Source organism: Benincasa hispida, chromosome 1 (genome assembly GCF_027475165.1).
Source record: "Benincasa hispida cultivar pf3 chromosome 1, pf3_genome.v1.1, whole genome shotgun sequence".
NCBI lineage: Eukaryota > Viridiplantae > Streptophyta > Magnoliopsida > Cucurbitales > Cucurbitaceae > Benincasa > Benincasa hispida.
The window spans coordinates 5,417,714-5,430,866 of record NC_143478.1 but is presented as its reverse complement, the minus strand read 5'-3'; the positions used below and the strand labels follow the sequence as shown (position 1 = coordinate 5,430,866).

Genomic DNA, 13,153 nt, shown 5'->3' with positions numbered 1-13,153 from the left:
ACAATCAAACTTTGACAATGAAATTTGAAATAAGTTGTCACCTTTAAAAATTAGATTTATGAAACAAGAATACTCTCTCTTTTTTTCCCTTTTTTTTTTCAAAGTTGAACTTTGACAATGACATTTGAAGTAAAATAAGTTGTCACCTTTAAAATTGGATTTTTGAAATAAGAACCATCTAATTTTTCAAAATTGAATTTTGACAATGAAATTTGAAATAAAATAAGTTATCACCTTTTAAAATTGGATTTCTGAAATAAGAACTCTCCATTTTTTTCAAAATTGAACTTCACAATGAAATTTGAAATAAAATAAGTTGTCACTTTTAACAATTGGATTTTTGAAATAAGAATCCTACAGTTTTTCAAAATTGAACTTCAACAATGAATTTTGAAATAAAATAAGTTGTCACTTTTTTAATATTAGATTGCTGAAATAAAAACCCTCTCTCTATATATATTTTTGGAGTTTCGACAATGAAGTTTGAAATAAAATATATTGCCAACTTTCTAAAACGAATTTCTAAAATAAGAACTCTTCATTTTTATACAAGTACATCTTTAAATTCTAAAATAAAAGTTGTTTTTAAATGAATTTCTAAATTTTTCTTTTTTTTGGACTCCATCGAAGTTCCAGAGATACATGAAAATCTCCATAACTAATTTATTTTAAACGAATATTTGTTTTAGGGTATTTAGTAGTGTTCTTTTTTGGGATAATCATCCTAGAAATACATGAAATTTTCCTTAAAATTCGATGGTAGAATATTAGGGGTGGGTTACCTATTGATCAAATGAACAACCATTTAGGAAGCGAGACTCCAAAATTGAACGAGTAAATGAGAGTGAGCCAATAAAGCTAACCCCACCTCAACAATGTGATGATTCTTTCACTCAATGCGACCATTTTGTTGTGGAGTACAAGGACATGAAACATGGTGTAAAATATCTATAGATGTTAAAGAGCTAAGATTTCGAAATTCACCACCCTAGTCAGTTTGTATGTTCTTGTTTTGGTATTGAATTGAGTTTCAACCATTGCTTTGGAGTGATAAAAGTAAGAAATAACTTGATCTTTAGATTTAGGTAAGTAAAACCAAGTATAACGTGTATGTTCATCAACAAATATAAGAAAATTGCGAACTTCAATAACTGAAATATGTGGGGAAGGACTCCAAACATCTGAATGAACTAAGTGAAAGGGGTAGTAGTTTTAATAGGAATAAGAGGAAATGGCAAATGATGACGCTTAGCCATTTGACATGAGCAACAAAACTTAGAGTAGATATTTGGAATGGAAACATTACATAGACTCAAAACTTTCTGTAAGATAGACACAACAGGGTGGCCTAAGTGAAGATGCCACAATGAGGAGGAAGACTTGGTTGAGAATAGAAGGGCAGCAACTCGAAGGGAGAGACTGAAGAGCTGGATTGAGAAGAAGTTCAGAAAGGTAGTTTGTACAACCCATCTTAAAGCGTTCCCTGAAGATGAACCCTCTTGGATTGGAGATCCTTCACAAGAAACAATGTACCATGAAACTCAGCAAAAGCTTGATTATCACGACACAGTTTAGCAATACCAATAAGTTTGTTTGAAATGGTTGGAGTATGTAACACATTATGTAGAACAAGAGGTTTAACGGAACTAGTAAGAGAAGTAGAGCCAGTATGTAGGATAGGAAGCTGCATACCATTGCCAAACGTTACTTGCTCACTGCCATAATAAGAAGTTGGATTGCATAAAATAGAGGAATTAAGAGACATGTCATGTGTAGCCCCAATATTCATAAACCAACTTTCAGCTGGATAAGAAAGCTTAATAGGATCGAGGGAGGCAACATCAGAAACAGAGGATGCATTAGAGGGGAAATTGGTTTGAGGGGAACCCATGCTTAAATGAGCTTGGGGAATGGGATATTGAAAAGCTACTTTAGGAATCTAGTAACACACATGAGTAAATGTCCATGTTTATTGTAGAATATTTGGCATTGAACCTTTTGATAAAGATTGTTAGATGACCAACAAGAGGGGAGAGGATTGAATCGAGGCTTGCCTAAAACGCCAGGGAGTATTACTTGGTAAGGAAGAATTTAGAAAGGACTTTAGGAAAGGAAAATTGGGAGGAAAAGAAGATTGAGACTTCTTATTAGTTTGTTGAATGGAAAGACTAGCAAGATGAGCTTGAGCCAAGTTGAGTTGTTCAAGATGTGCCTCATAGGCCAATAACAAGCTTTGAACATCCTCAATAGAAGGAACATCAGCCTGATTCTGAATTGAGGTAACAAAGACATTATACTCGACTCTCAAGCCATCTAAAATATAACCTGAATAATCTCTATAAGAAATAGGTTCTCCAATAGCAGCAAACTGATCAACAATTTCTTTAATCTGAGGTTTGTGCTCTAAAGTCTCGTGTCCTGTAGTTTGTAAACAACTTTGTAAGAACATTTGTGATGTATAATATATACGATATTTACCTCACTTCTTGACTTTACACATTTAGATGTTTTTTATTTTACCACAAACCAATAAACTTAATATCCATGGTTCTTAAACATGTACATAGTGATGTACAAGTAGATCATGTCTTAAGTGACAACCAAAAGAGTTTGTAATATATGGATATAGGAGGGAAACCTTATCTTGGTAACACTACGGACGTGGCCCGCTTTGTGGAATTGTTACAAGTGTTGTGACTTGTCACAGATGGTCTGATCCTGATCATTCGTGTAGTGGACATGCAATCGGGGGCGTTTTATAGAAAGAGTTTGTATAAGACCTGACCTCGAAGTGGTAATGTCTTGTCATATAACTCCGTTCATGACTGAGACTTCACTTCACTAAGATGACCGTAGTAACATGACCTCAATCTTGAGTGAGTTGGGAACTCTTGCCATTGAGGGCGATCCTTTGATTTGCATGAGTGCGAGTGGTTAGAGCGCCGACCCAAACCTACCACTTTGGGGATTCGTCTGATTTGGGAGCTGGGAACTCAGCTTCACAAGATGAAGTTCACTCCTTCCCCAAAGCAGGGGTAAGTAGATAGATTGCTCTCTTAAGGGTTGATTCCAGGGTTTGAACAATGTGGCGCCACATATCTTTTCATGGTCTGAGAGGTGTTCACACATAGTAAGACTATGTTGTATTGTTCATTAGAGGGATCGATGGTACTTAAGGAGGAAGATGTAATTACAGGGGTAAAACGGAAAATTGGCCTGCTGTAATTATGAGCATCTGTGAAGGGTCATCGTACTGATGATCTATGGCAAGAAGAGTTCAACTGTCGGTCTTTAGTGGAATGCCTGGTAGTTAACGGATGGTGGATATCGTTACTAAAGAGTTTAGTCAGCTATTCATATATTGTTGGAGATTCGAGCCATAGGTCCATAAGGTCCCTTTGGTAGCTTGGATACAAGTTGAGAGTCAGTTTTTGGGGTCAGTTTGAAATATTCAAATTGACAAGTGGGAGTTCAATTATATAGGATATAATTAACTTTATGTATGAGATACATTAATTTGGAGGAAATTGGATATAAATATGATTTATATCTAGTGGAGGAAAATACTATAATTAATATATGATATTAATTTATATGTTATGAATATGATGAGATCACATTCATTGGATGGTTAAAAGGGAAATGGGACGACGTCCACTTTGAGACGCATAAATAGCTCATGGTGTGTTAAGCATGAGATGCGCGGATATTATGTTAAAGAGTGTGTCATCGCTTAGAAAATCAGTGCTTATACGATAGTATCTGCACGATTGCTTACCTATACGATATTGCTAAGCGATCGTTTACTGATTACACCCTCGCGCACTATTTACTGAATGATCGTTTACCTTTTCCTAAGTGATCGTTTAGCTCTCGATATTTACTAAACGATCGTAGACGATCGTTTAGTTTTTTCTACACGACCGTTTAGACGATCGCTTACTCTTTTCCTACATGATCGTTTAGATGATCGCTTACCTTTTTCCTACACGATCGTATACTTCACCTAAACGATCAAGCATCTTATGTATACGATAGACGAGCTCATCTCCCACTTGCTTGATCGTTGTATACAATTTCTCTTCCTCCTCTTCTCTACCAAATCCGAACAAAGTCCACACTTTGGATTCTCACTCTAAGAATACTTAGGGCTCTGAGTGGTGGTGTCATCTTCGTTTCCTTCTATTCGAGTGGAGATTGTTCAAGGTAGATGATTTAGTTTTAGATTCGCTGTGAAGAAGAAGTCTTCAACTGGTATGATCTCTCGATCTCTTTAGCATTATGAATGCATATTAGTATGTTTGAATGTATATGTGGTAATTCTGTCACAATCAATTGGAAAGATTTTCTTCTGCTCATAGGTACTCTTGAATAAGAGTTCCTTCACGGGTAACTAGGGGGAGGCAATTGGGAATAAACTAGAGGTTGAGGATAAGTTTGGGAGCTGGGAAACTGATGTTGGAAGAATTGTGGTCGACAGAGTGACACATTCAAGGGTCTAGCAGTATAGATAGAAGTAACCATCAGTGTTTGAAGAGGAGTAGAAGGTGTGGGTGGGATAGTTTCGCTCACCTGTGGTTGAGAAAATGAAGAGGAAGATTCTTCATATACCATTATCAATTGATTGATTAAGAAGAAGAAATAAAAAGAAGGCTTCACTCTGATACCATAAAGATTATAAGGAAGAAATAGGAAGTTGAGAAACAGAATCAACATTCTCTATATATTGAATGAGAACAGTATCAACATGTATAAAGAGGAAGATGAATACACGTGTAAAGCCCATATTGGAAAACCAATAACAGACTAAATAATAGAAGAATTGGAGGAATAAACCATCTTATATGTAATGAGAAATGACACTCTATTAGATAACAACTAAAATAATATATATGGTTTATTGGGTTATATTGAATATGAAATATGATTGCGGTAAAATGATTCGACAAATATAAATCTCAAGAAAAATGTGTCAACCTATAACTATGTTACTAAGCCTATGTTTGTAAGTACTTTGGCATGACCAATATCATTTTTTTTCTTTTCTTTTTGAAAGACCAAGACTACTTTTGTCATTGTCAAAATTACTTCACTTTAAAATAATTATGTTTAGCAAATAAACAAAGTTAGTTTTAGAAAAATAAAAATCATTTAATGAGATTTTAAGAGTATAAAAAAATTGATGATTTTGGAATTTGATTGACTAGAAATCAGTAACATATTATAATAAATATTAACTTTTTCAAACAAAAGTTTAAATCATGATTTTTCCCCAATTTTTCACAATTTTACACCATTTTTTTATAATATCAATAATTAGTAATTTAAAACCACTTTCAGTCGTCTATGAAAATCATATCATACCAACTACATGAGATCATATACTTCAAAATCACTTTTAATAATTCAAAATCGCTTTTCCTTCATTTTCTATATCTATAGACATGTTATTAAGAGGAGTTAAAAATTAATATAATGAAGGGGTGTGACATCAGAATAAAATTGATATTATTAAAAAATTTAAAGACAAAGAGGGGAGTTAAAAAATTTCTTCTCATGGCCCCTTCTAATATATATAGTAGAGATTTTTTTTTTTTTTTTCTGAAAGAAAATTATTATCCGAAAGTAATAAATATATAGATTAAATTTATCACATAAACTAAAAAAATATATAATATTTTCGGTGGAATAAATATTTTTACTATAAAGAAAAATATAGAAAAAAATGATAAACCTTATGTGATGATTTTTTTCACAATAAAACCTTGAAAATAAACACCTAATGATTAAAAACAACTGTATATAAAAATTAAATGAATCTTGCCTACTCAATTAGTAAAAATAAAATCTTTGATTTGTAAAATCTTAAAAAAAGAAATCCCTAGAGATTAAAGAAATGGACACAAAATACACAAACAAAAAAGCAATGTTCCAACTTCCAATACAAACAAATGTGAATTTCTTTTAGATAAAAAAATGTGTACATCAAAATAAAGCGAACTTATAAAATTATCGATTGTATTTTAAAATGACCTAAGAAACAAATCTAGATACATCTTGATGACAAATAATACTAAAAAAATAGACGACATACCTTATTTATAATACATTTGTCATTATCAATCTTAAAAAAAAAAAACTTAGAATTAAAAACAAATGTATATCAAAATAAAATAAAACTGTTATAAAATGTAATAAATGTATATCAACTAAATCTCTCTCCATTTTAATTTACATAAATAAACATTAAAGAGAAGAGAAACAATACTAAGAAAAAAAAAAAACAAAAAAACAAACAAAATACCTTATTTAATATCTTTAAAAAAATTCTTTTTAAAGATTCTTTAACAGATTTAGACAAAAATATCTAAATTAGAAAAAATCTTATAAAAAATCTGCATTTTAATTTGCATGATCAAGGTGAATAGTTCATCATTTACTTCTTAAAAAGAAAAAATGCCATTCTTTCCTTTCTCACACCTTTACTTATTTTCACACGTTGGTTAACTATTTTTATTTTGAATCTAAATAAATTGATCGTAAAACGAAAACTTGAAAAACAATATAAAATATAAACAAACCTCTAGTTGTTACATATCATGCAACTCTATAAACAAATTTCTAGTCATTGTATGTCCTGAAACTCTTCTTAATTTCTCTTAACTTTTGATTATCTCTTATCCATAATTAATTTTTTTAAAAAATGAAATAAAATATAGATCTCATATATATAGACGAGATATCTTCCTTGATGATATTTTTTTCTCTATCAAATGTGTAGAGATTGGTTTGTGAATTGCCCTACTTGAATTAGAGTAGAGGGTATCATTCTCAAGAGACACTTGAGTCGATTGATTTGAGAATTGCCCTTAAATAATACGAGTTGAGGACAAAATAGAAATATTGTTAAAAACGGAGGGCAAAATGGGAAGTTAAAATTTCTCCCAATTTTACTCCATCTATTAGAGTATAGATATAGAATATAGATTAATTACCCTGTTTTTACTAATATCAATATTTTATTAATATCGCCAATAAGAGCGTAGCTCAATTGGCATAATATTTATACTATCGACATCAAGGTTTGAGGTTCAATTTCTCCATCCCACACTTTAATTACAATACCTTTTAAAAAATATATATATATTTTATTAATATACATATCAAATTTTAATCGTTGCTGTACCGAATTTAAACTTTGAAATTGGCCCCACCAAGTGCGTTGATTGATAACCGTTCGATGTTGTAACTGCAACGTGTACGTTTGATATTATCTCTACCATGGCAAAATCTTACTCCGCAATTGCATGCGATTCCTAAAGCTTTCGTCTTCAACCTTTTTCCCTTCAGGCCTTCACGATGTGGGCTTCTGTTGTTACCAACTGCGGCATCAAAATTCTGCGCTGCCGCCCCCTTTTGCTTCCACGTGTCCTCATCAATCCAATTCCCCTGCCCGTCTCTCCTTCTCTATTCGCCATGGATAGGATCAATACCTCCTCCTCTTCTTCTTTTGCCCATTCCAGTAGAAGGTTAATTATGCTCCTTCATCATCTTCATGGTTTTCTCTGCTCTGTTTTTCATACTTTAGAAACTGGAATTCTAATGTGTGTTTGTTGAAATTCTACCGGTGGTTATTGATTCTGTTCTTTGTTCTGATTATTTCGATCAGTGGTGGAAGAGGAAGAGGCTTGGATTTGAGGAATGATAGAGAAAGAACGAGGGGGCGTGGCGGAGGAGGCGGCGGTTCTGGTAAAGACAAAATTGACGCTCTTGGTAGACTCTTGTAAGAATATTTCCTCTATTGGTATCTTGTTTAAGCTGTTAATTGTCTCGGATTACTTGTCAAACTTATTGCTTACTAAGCTTATGGAAGGTTGTGTGGACGGTTGTGTATATTTATATATATATATATATATGTAAATTTTGAGTAATGTTGTTTATCTATGGTGAAACAAAGTACATCTACAATTAGTGATTCATGAGGTTGAAGCTTAATGCTAGATGATATAGTATTAAATTTAAGCTTAAGCTTGTAGGTCAATTAGTGATTTACATGGTATCGAAACAGGTGGTGTGATTTACATGGTATCTAAGTAGGTGGTATCTGGGAGGTACTATATTCAAACTTCTTCAATGTTATTTTCTTTGCAATTGATATTGATTTCCAGTAATTGGGTCTTCTACATATTTCAAGGCTACAAGTAAGGGGAGTGTTGGATGATATAGTATTAAATTTACCTTCTACTCATCATCTTAAGCTTTTGGGTCAATTGGTAATTCAACTCTTAATTACATAGAATTTTGATAATTTATTCTCTTTTCTCTTCACCACTTGTTGGCTATGATCATTTTTTGGGGAAACATATGAAAGTACACAGGATAGGAAGATCAAACTTTAAAATGGTAACCTTAAATCAAATGTACTTAATCTATTATGCACGTATAAGCTTGAGAAATTTTCGAAGGGAGTAGAATATAGTCTCATCATCTTAATGTTGTATTCCCTTTTGGTAGTACTACCACTTGACACTATAACTTTATAATTTGGGGTGGTTTATTTACAATTTTGAGCTAAGTTGTTGTGAGGGTTCCTATATATTACTGTTTATGATTGGCTGGTGAAGAATGAATAAGCCGAAGTAGATGTTTGAGAGGAATTCAAAAGTTATGCATAATGCATGTAAGATCTGATTTTAACTGCAGCGTGATAAGGTTTATTTTTTATCGAATGATATTTGATCATAATGAACTTCAGGACACGTATCTTGCGCCATATGGCTGCCGAGTTAAACTTGAATATGAGGAGTGATGGATATGTCAAGGTTCAGGATTTGCTAAAGTTGAATTTGAAAACATTTGCTAATACCCCACTGAGATCGCACACAATTGATGACATAAGGGAGGTTGGTCGAATAGTTTTCTTCTTTACTTGCTTTAGCATCAATCTAATTTGTAGAATCAAACTTATATGTAACATAGGTTTTCCATTGCTCAACAATGCTGTTGAATGTGATTCATCTATTTATCTTGATCCCTTACCTCTAGAGTATTATTTATCTGCTAAGCTCAATTAAAACTTCACCATACATCTGCTTGACACTGCAGTTTTGATTCATTTATCCATGCTTATTTTTTGTTTTTGCCCCTCTCAATTAGTTCCACTAATGTATTTTCTTTTCCCCCTGACAACTTGTTAATTGGCAGTTTGTTTTTATTTCTGCAAGCATCTAGCATTGACAAATAGTTTTTCTTTTCAATGTCAGGCTGTTAGGAAGGATAATAAGCAGCGTTTCAGCCTCCTGGAAGAGAATGGAGAACTCTTGATTCGAGCAAACCAAGGCCATACAGTCGCGGTTATTTTCTTTCTTTATAAACCATCGAATATGTTAGGTTAAAGGCTTTTTAGAAAATGTTGGGGGACTGTCAATCGAGCTGATTGATTGGAAAATTATTGATTGCTTCACGTTAGGTTAAATGCATTTGATGCTTTTTGATATTGACTTACCTATGGAATGAAAAATCCATTTCACCTTGTTTGATATTGTTTGTGTATTTTGTTGCAATCTATCAGCCTTGTAAGATAGGTAAATTGTTTCACTATATAGGATTGTTTATGTAAGACTTTCCCACCTCTTGTAAGATTGTGATAATGGAATCAAATTGGCTATTTCGTCTACACCATCATCAAAGGAAAAAACTTCCTCTGCAGGTGGTTGAAACTGAAAGCTTATTAAAACCAATTCTTTCGGCTGAGGAGGTCCCAGGTATTATGATTCAATGCCCTTAAATTTTCTACTTTTTTCCATATGTTATCCTTTCCTCCTTGATGTGCATGATGATGTGAGTATTGATACATTTTAAACTTCGACTTTTGTTATTCAATCATTCACTCTCTTTATTTTCTCCCACTCTACGTGACAGTATGTGTACATGGTACTTACAAGAAGAATTTGGAATCAATTCTGGAATCTGGTTTGAAACGCATGAAAAGATTGCATGTTCACTTCTCATGTGGTTTGCCAACAGATGGGGAGGTTATCAGTGGTAAGTTAAGAAAATCTAATTGTTACATTTACCTGAAGAATTTATCCAATAAAATCATGATGTCACTTTGATTGGCAATTAGTGGCTTCTGCAATTGCACATCTTCACCCATTTATCTCTTTGCAAATAGAAAATGAGGGCCAAGTGTAGGGTTTGCATCTAAGTTTCTTCAAAAGCAAATGAAATAACTTAAGTCTGGGTATTGCTATTGATGTTAAAATTTTCAAGAGTAAAAGGAAAAGGATCCATGAAATAGATGTTCTCGACCATTTTCATATATCCATGATTATATAAGATAAAAGTAAAGGATACTGACATGAATATGAGGCCATCAGGTCGTTTTACTTGCATTAGGAGGAAGAAGCTTGGATCTAAGAAGGGAAAATGGGATGTTGTGGGCAAAGGAAAGTAGTTAATTGGGGTAGTTAGGGTCATCTTTTAGTCATCGTTTGTTAATATTATCGTATCAAAGTTAGCAAACTAGTTTGAAGTTGGTTTGTTAGATGTCGAGAGCTGGGCATGATTCTGAAAAACTTACATATACAAGAAGGGGAGAGGGAAAGAGTTTAGTTAGTTTTAGTAAGTTGAAGATGGAAATAGTTTCTAGCCTTTGGAGAGATAAACCTCTTGAACTTCTATGAGATTTAAATACTTCAACACTATGTTACTTCCCAATGCATATCAGATACTTAGTCATACAGTGAACCAAAATTTGGGAGATGAAGCTAAGTTTCTTTTTCTTATTATTTTTTAATTTCTGACAGGCATGAGACGCGATGTCAACATTTTAATCTTTCTCGATGTCAAAAAAGCGCTAGATGGTACTCTTGAACACTCTTTTCTTTTCATTTATATAATTAAGGTATAACAATAAGTGAATGAAACGTGATGATCACTCATCAGTGATATCTGTTTTTGCTAAAAACATTATATTTCAGATGGAATGAAGCTTTACATTTCAGACAACAAGGTCATTCTGACTGAAGGTTTCGATGGGGTGGTGGCAGTAAAATACTTCCAAAAAATTGAGTCATGGCCAAATCGACAACCTATTCCTTTTTGAGCCTGGATCAGATGGTACATGATTGATCATTTCTTGAAAAGATGAGTTATGTCTTAATCTAAATAAGGCTATTAAAACATTCAATGTTTGATTTGAACCAGATTGTCCTGTGCTAACTTAAATAGTTTAATGACACAAGTTTCCTTTGAATTTGGAGCTTGGGAAATTTTTGCATTGAGCTTGGCTGCAAACAGTACCGTCCGTTGTATGAACTTCTTGGTGAATCATTTATGAAGGTTTGGCAACAAGTACAAATTTCTTGGTGAAGTAATGTAAGTCATTTTAATGTCACAAGTTCACTGATGATGATGATGCTTTGCCTCATTGGAGATTGTCTCAGTCAGTCATGGGTATTGCTAACGATTCTTATGTATACAAACATACACACAGGACTTGTTTTGTTTGTATATTAACTCATTTTTTTTTATATGTTTTGTCATTTTGATGGTGGTGGAAAATTTTAGTTTCTATACTTTCTGATATCCTTAATAGCCATGAGAATATACCCTCGATTAAGATGTCTGAGGTATGAATTTCTACTCTTTAAACTAGGAAAAAAAGGTTCGACTTTGAATTTACATTCTGGTAAACATTCTCACAGTATTGTCAAATTTTGACCTAGAATATTACTCGTGTGAATATGAATATTGAAAATAAAAGTTCAAAATTATTTAGAACGAGGAAATACTTTGTTTTATTAATTAAATTTTCTTTATGAACTTTGGTTTATATAAATTTTTTTTAAATTCCCTTGAACATTCTACTCCATGTTAGGCATATATGCTTGATAAAAGTTTGGTGGTTCAAATTTTTAATTTCAAATGTTATTGAACTAAAAAATATATATTTGTTGATATGTTTATCTACATTTTCATAACATTGAGATTTCAACATTTTTATTAGGACAATATATGTATATATTCTTTTTTGAGCACAATAAATATGAGGTATAAGAATTGGAACTCCAACGAAGGTGAATGTTGATGATGTTTAAAATGTTGAGTCTAGTTTGGATGGAAACTTTTGGAAAGTTATTAAAGCAACAAAAATATTAATAAATAAAAGACCAATGAATAATCATTTTACATTAGTTAAATCAGATAAAATATCCGGTAAATATCAATTTATTCTCCTGAATTTTAAAAGTTTTATCAATTTAAACCTTAAATTAATAATTGTATCAATTTAAACTTTAAATAGTTTAGGATATGTATCAATTTTAACCCTAAATTAATAATTATATCAATTTAAACCCTACACTTAGAATTTTCATAAATATATCAATTTAAACATTAAACTTTCATATGTGTATTCAAATAAAACATAATAAGGGTTTAAATTGATACAATTATGAAAATTCAAGATTTAAATTGATACATTTATAAAAGTTCAGGTTTAAATTGATACAATTGTTAGTTTGGGATTTAAATTGATATAATCTTCAAAGTTCTAAATTTGTATGATTTTAAGTTTAAAGGTATAAATTGATATTTGTCTAAATATTCTTATATAATTGTTTGTTTTTTATGTTACATAAATTTTTTTACAATGAAAATGTATTTTGCTGGTTTTTTTTAATAATGTTATTTAATATATATTAACAAAAATAGGGTAGGGTTGAAAAGATTGACAAAAATAGGTTTTTTAATCGTGTACCTGATACATGATTAGCTCTAAATTGTGTACTCGGTACACGAGTGCCTGTTGATCTGGCATGCGCAGACTGCCAACGTGGTAGTTATGCAACGTTTACTGAGGTAAATCGTGTACTGGGTACACGACTTCCTTCTCCATTAAACCGCTACGACTCTTCTTCCTCCATCTGAAACGTTCTTCCTCTGTCCAAACATCATCCAAAAACCTCCACTTTGCCTTATTTTCTCTTGTTGCTGCCATCGTGAGTCGATCTACCGAAACATTTTCTTTGACTGAGGTAAAGTTTTTTCTTTAATTTTTCTCAATATATGTATTTGTTTATAAAAATGAGGATCAAGTTCGAAAATGTAGAGTTTATGGGTCCATGATTTAAATGTATAATCTTCATAT

General features: G+C 32.2%; 1 protein-coding gene across 2 annotated transcripts; it reads left to right on the top strand.

The window, feature by feature from the left end:
• Positions 1-7,258: 7,258 nt before the first annotated feature.
• On the top strand, positions 7,259-11,565 carry EMB1067 (RNA 2'-phosphotransferase, Tpt1 / KptA family). 2 transcript variants are annotated; one of them, XM_039037188.2, is made up of 9 exons: positions 7,264-7,529; positions 7,670-7,783; positions 8,756-8,903; positions 9,264-9,353; positions 9,710-9,764; positions 9,922-10,044; positions 10,809-10,865; positions 10,983-11,121; positions 11,209-11,565. In XM_039037188.2, the coding sequence occupies exons 1-8, from the start codon at positions 7,360-7,362 to the stop codon at positions 11,105-11,107; spliced, it is 882 nt and encodes a 293-aa protein (XP_038893116.1). In that variant the 5' UTR covers positions 7,264-7,359; the 3' UTR covers positions 11,108-11,121; positions 11,209-11,565. The 2 variants fall into 2 exon arrangements, with proteins under 2 accessions (XP_090161715.1, XP_038893116.1); XM_090305589.1 differs by having other exon boundaries at positions 7,259-7,529; positions 10,983-11,565.
• The last annotated feature ends 1,588 nt before the right edge of the window (positions 11,566-13,153 follow it).

Bases quoted from the DNA above. Each gene is read 5' to 3' on its own strand.
- EMB1067 (XM_090305589.1), top strand. From the start codon at position 7,360: ATGTGGGCTTCTGTTGTTACCAACTGCGGCATCAAAATTCTGCGCTGC. The intron at 10,045-10,808 runs GTAAGTTAAGAA...AATTTCTGACAG, and splicing joins AGATGGGGAGGTTATCAGTG to GCATGAGACGCGATGTCAAC. The intron at 10,866-10,982 runs GTACTCTTGAAC...ATTATATTTCAG, and splicing joins TGTCAAAAAAGCGCTAGATG to ATGGAATGAAGCTTTACATT.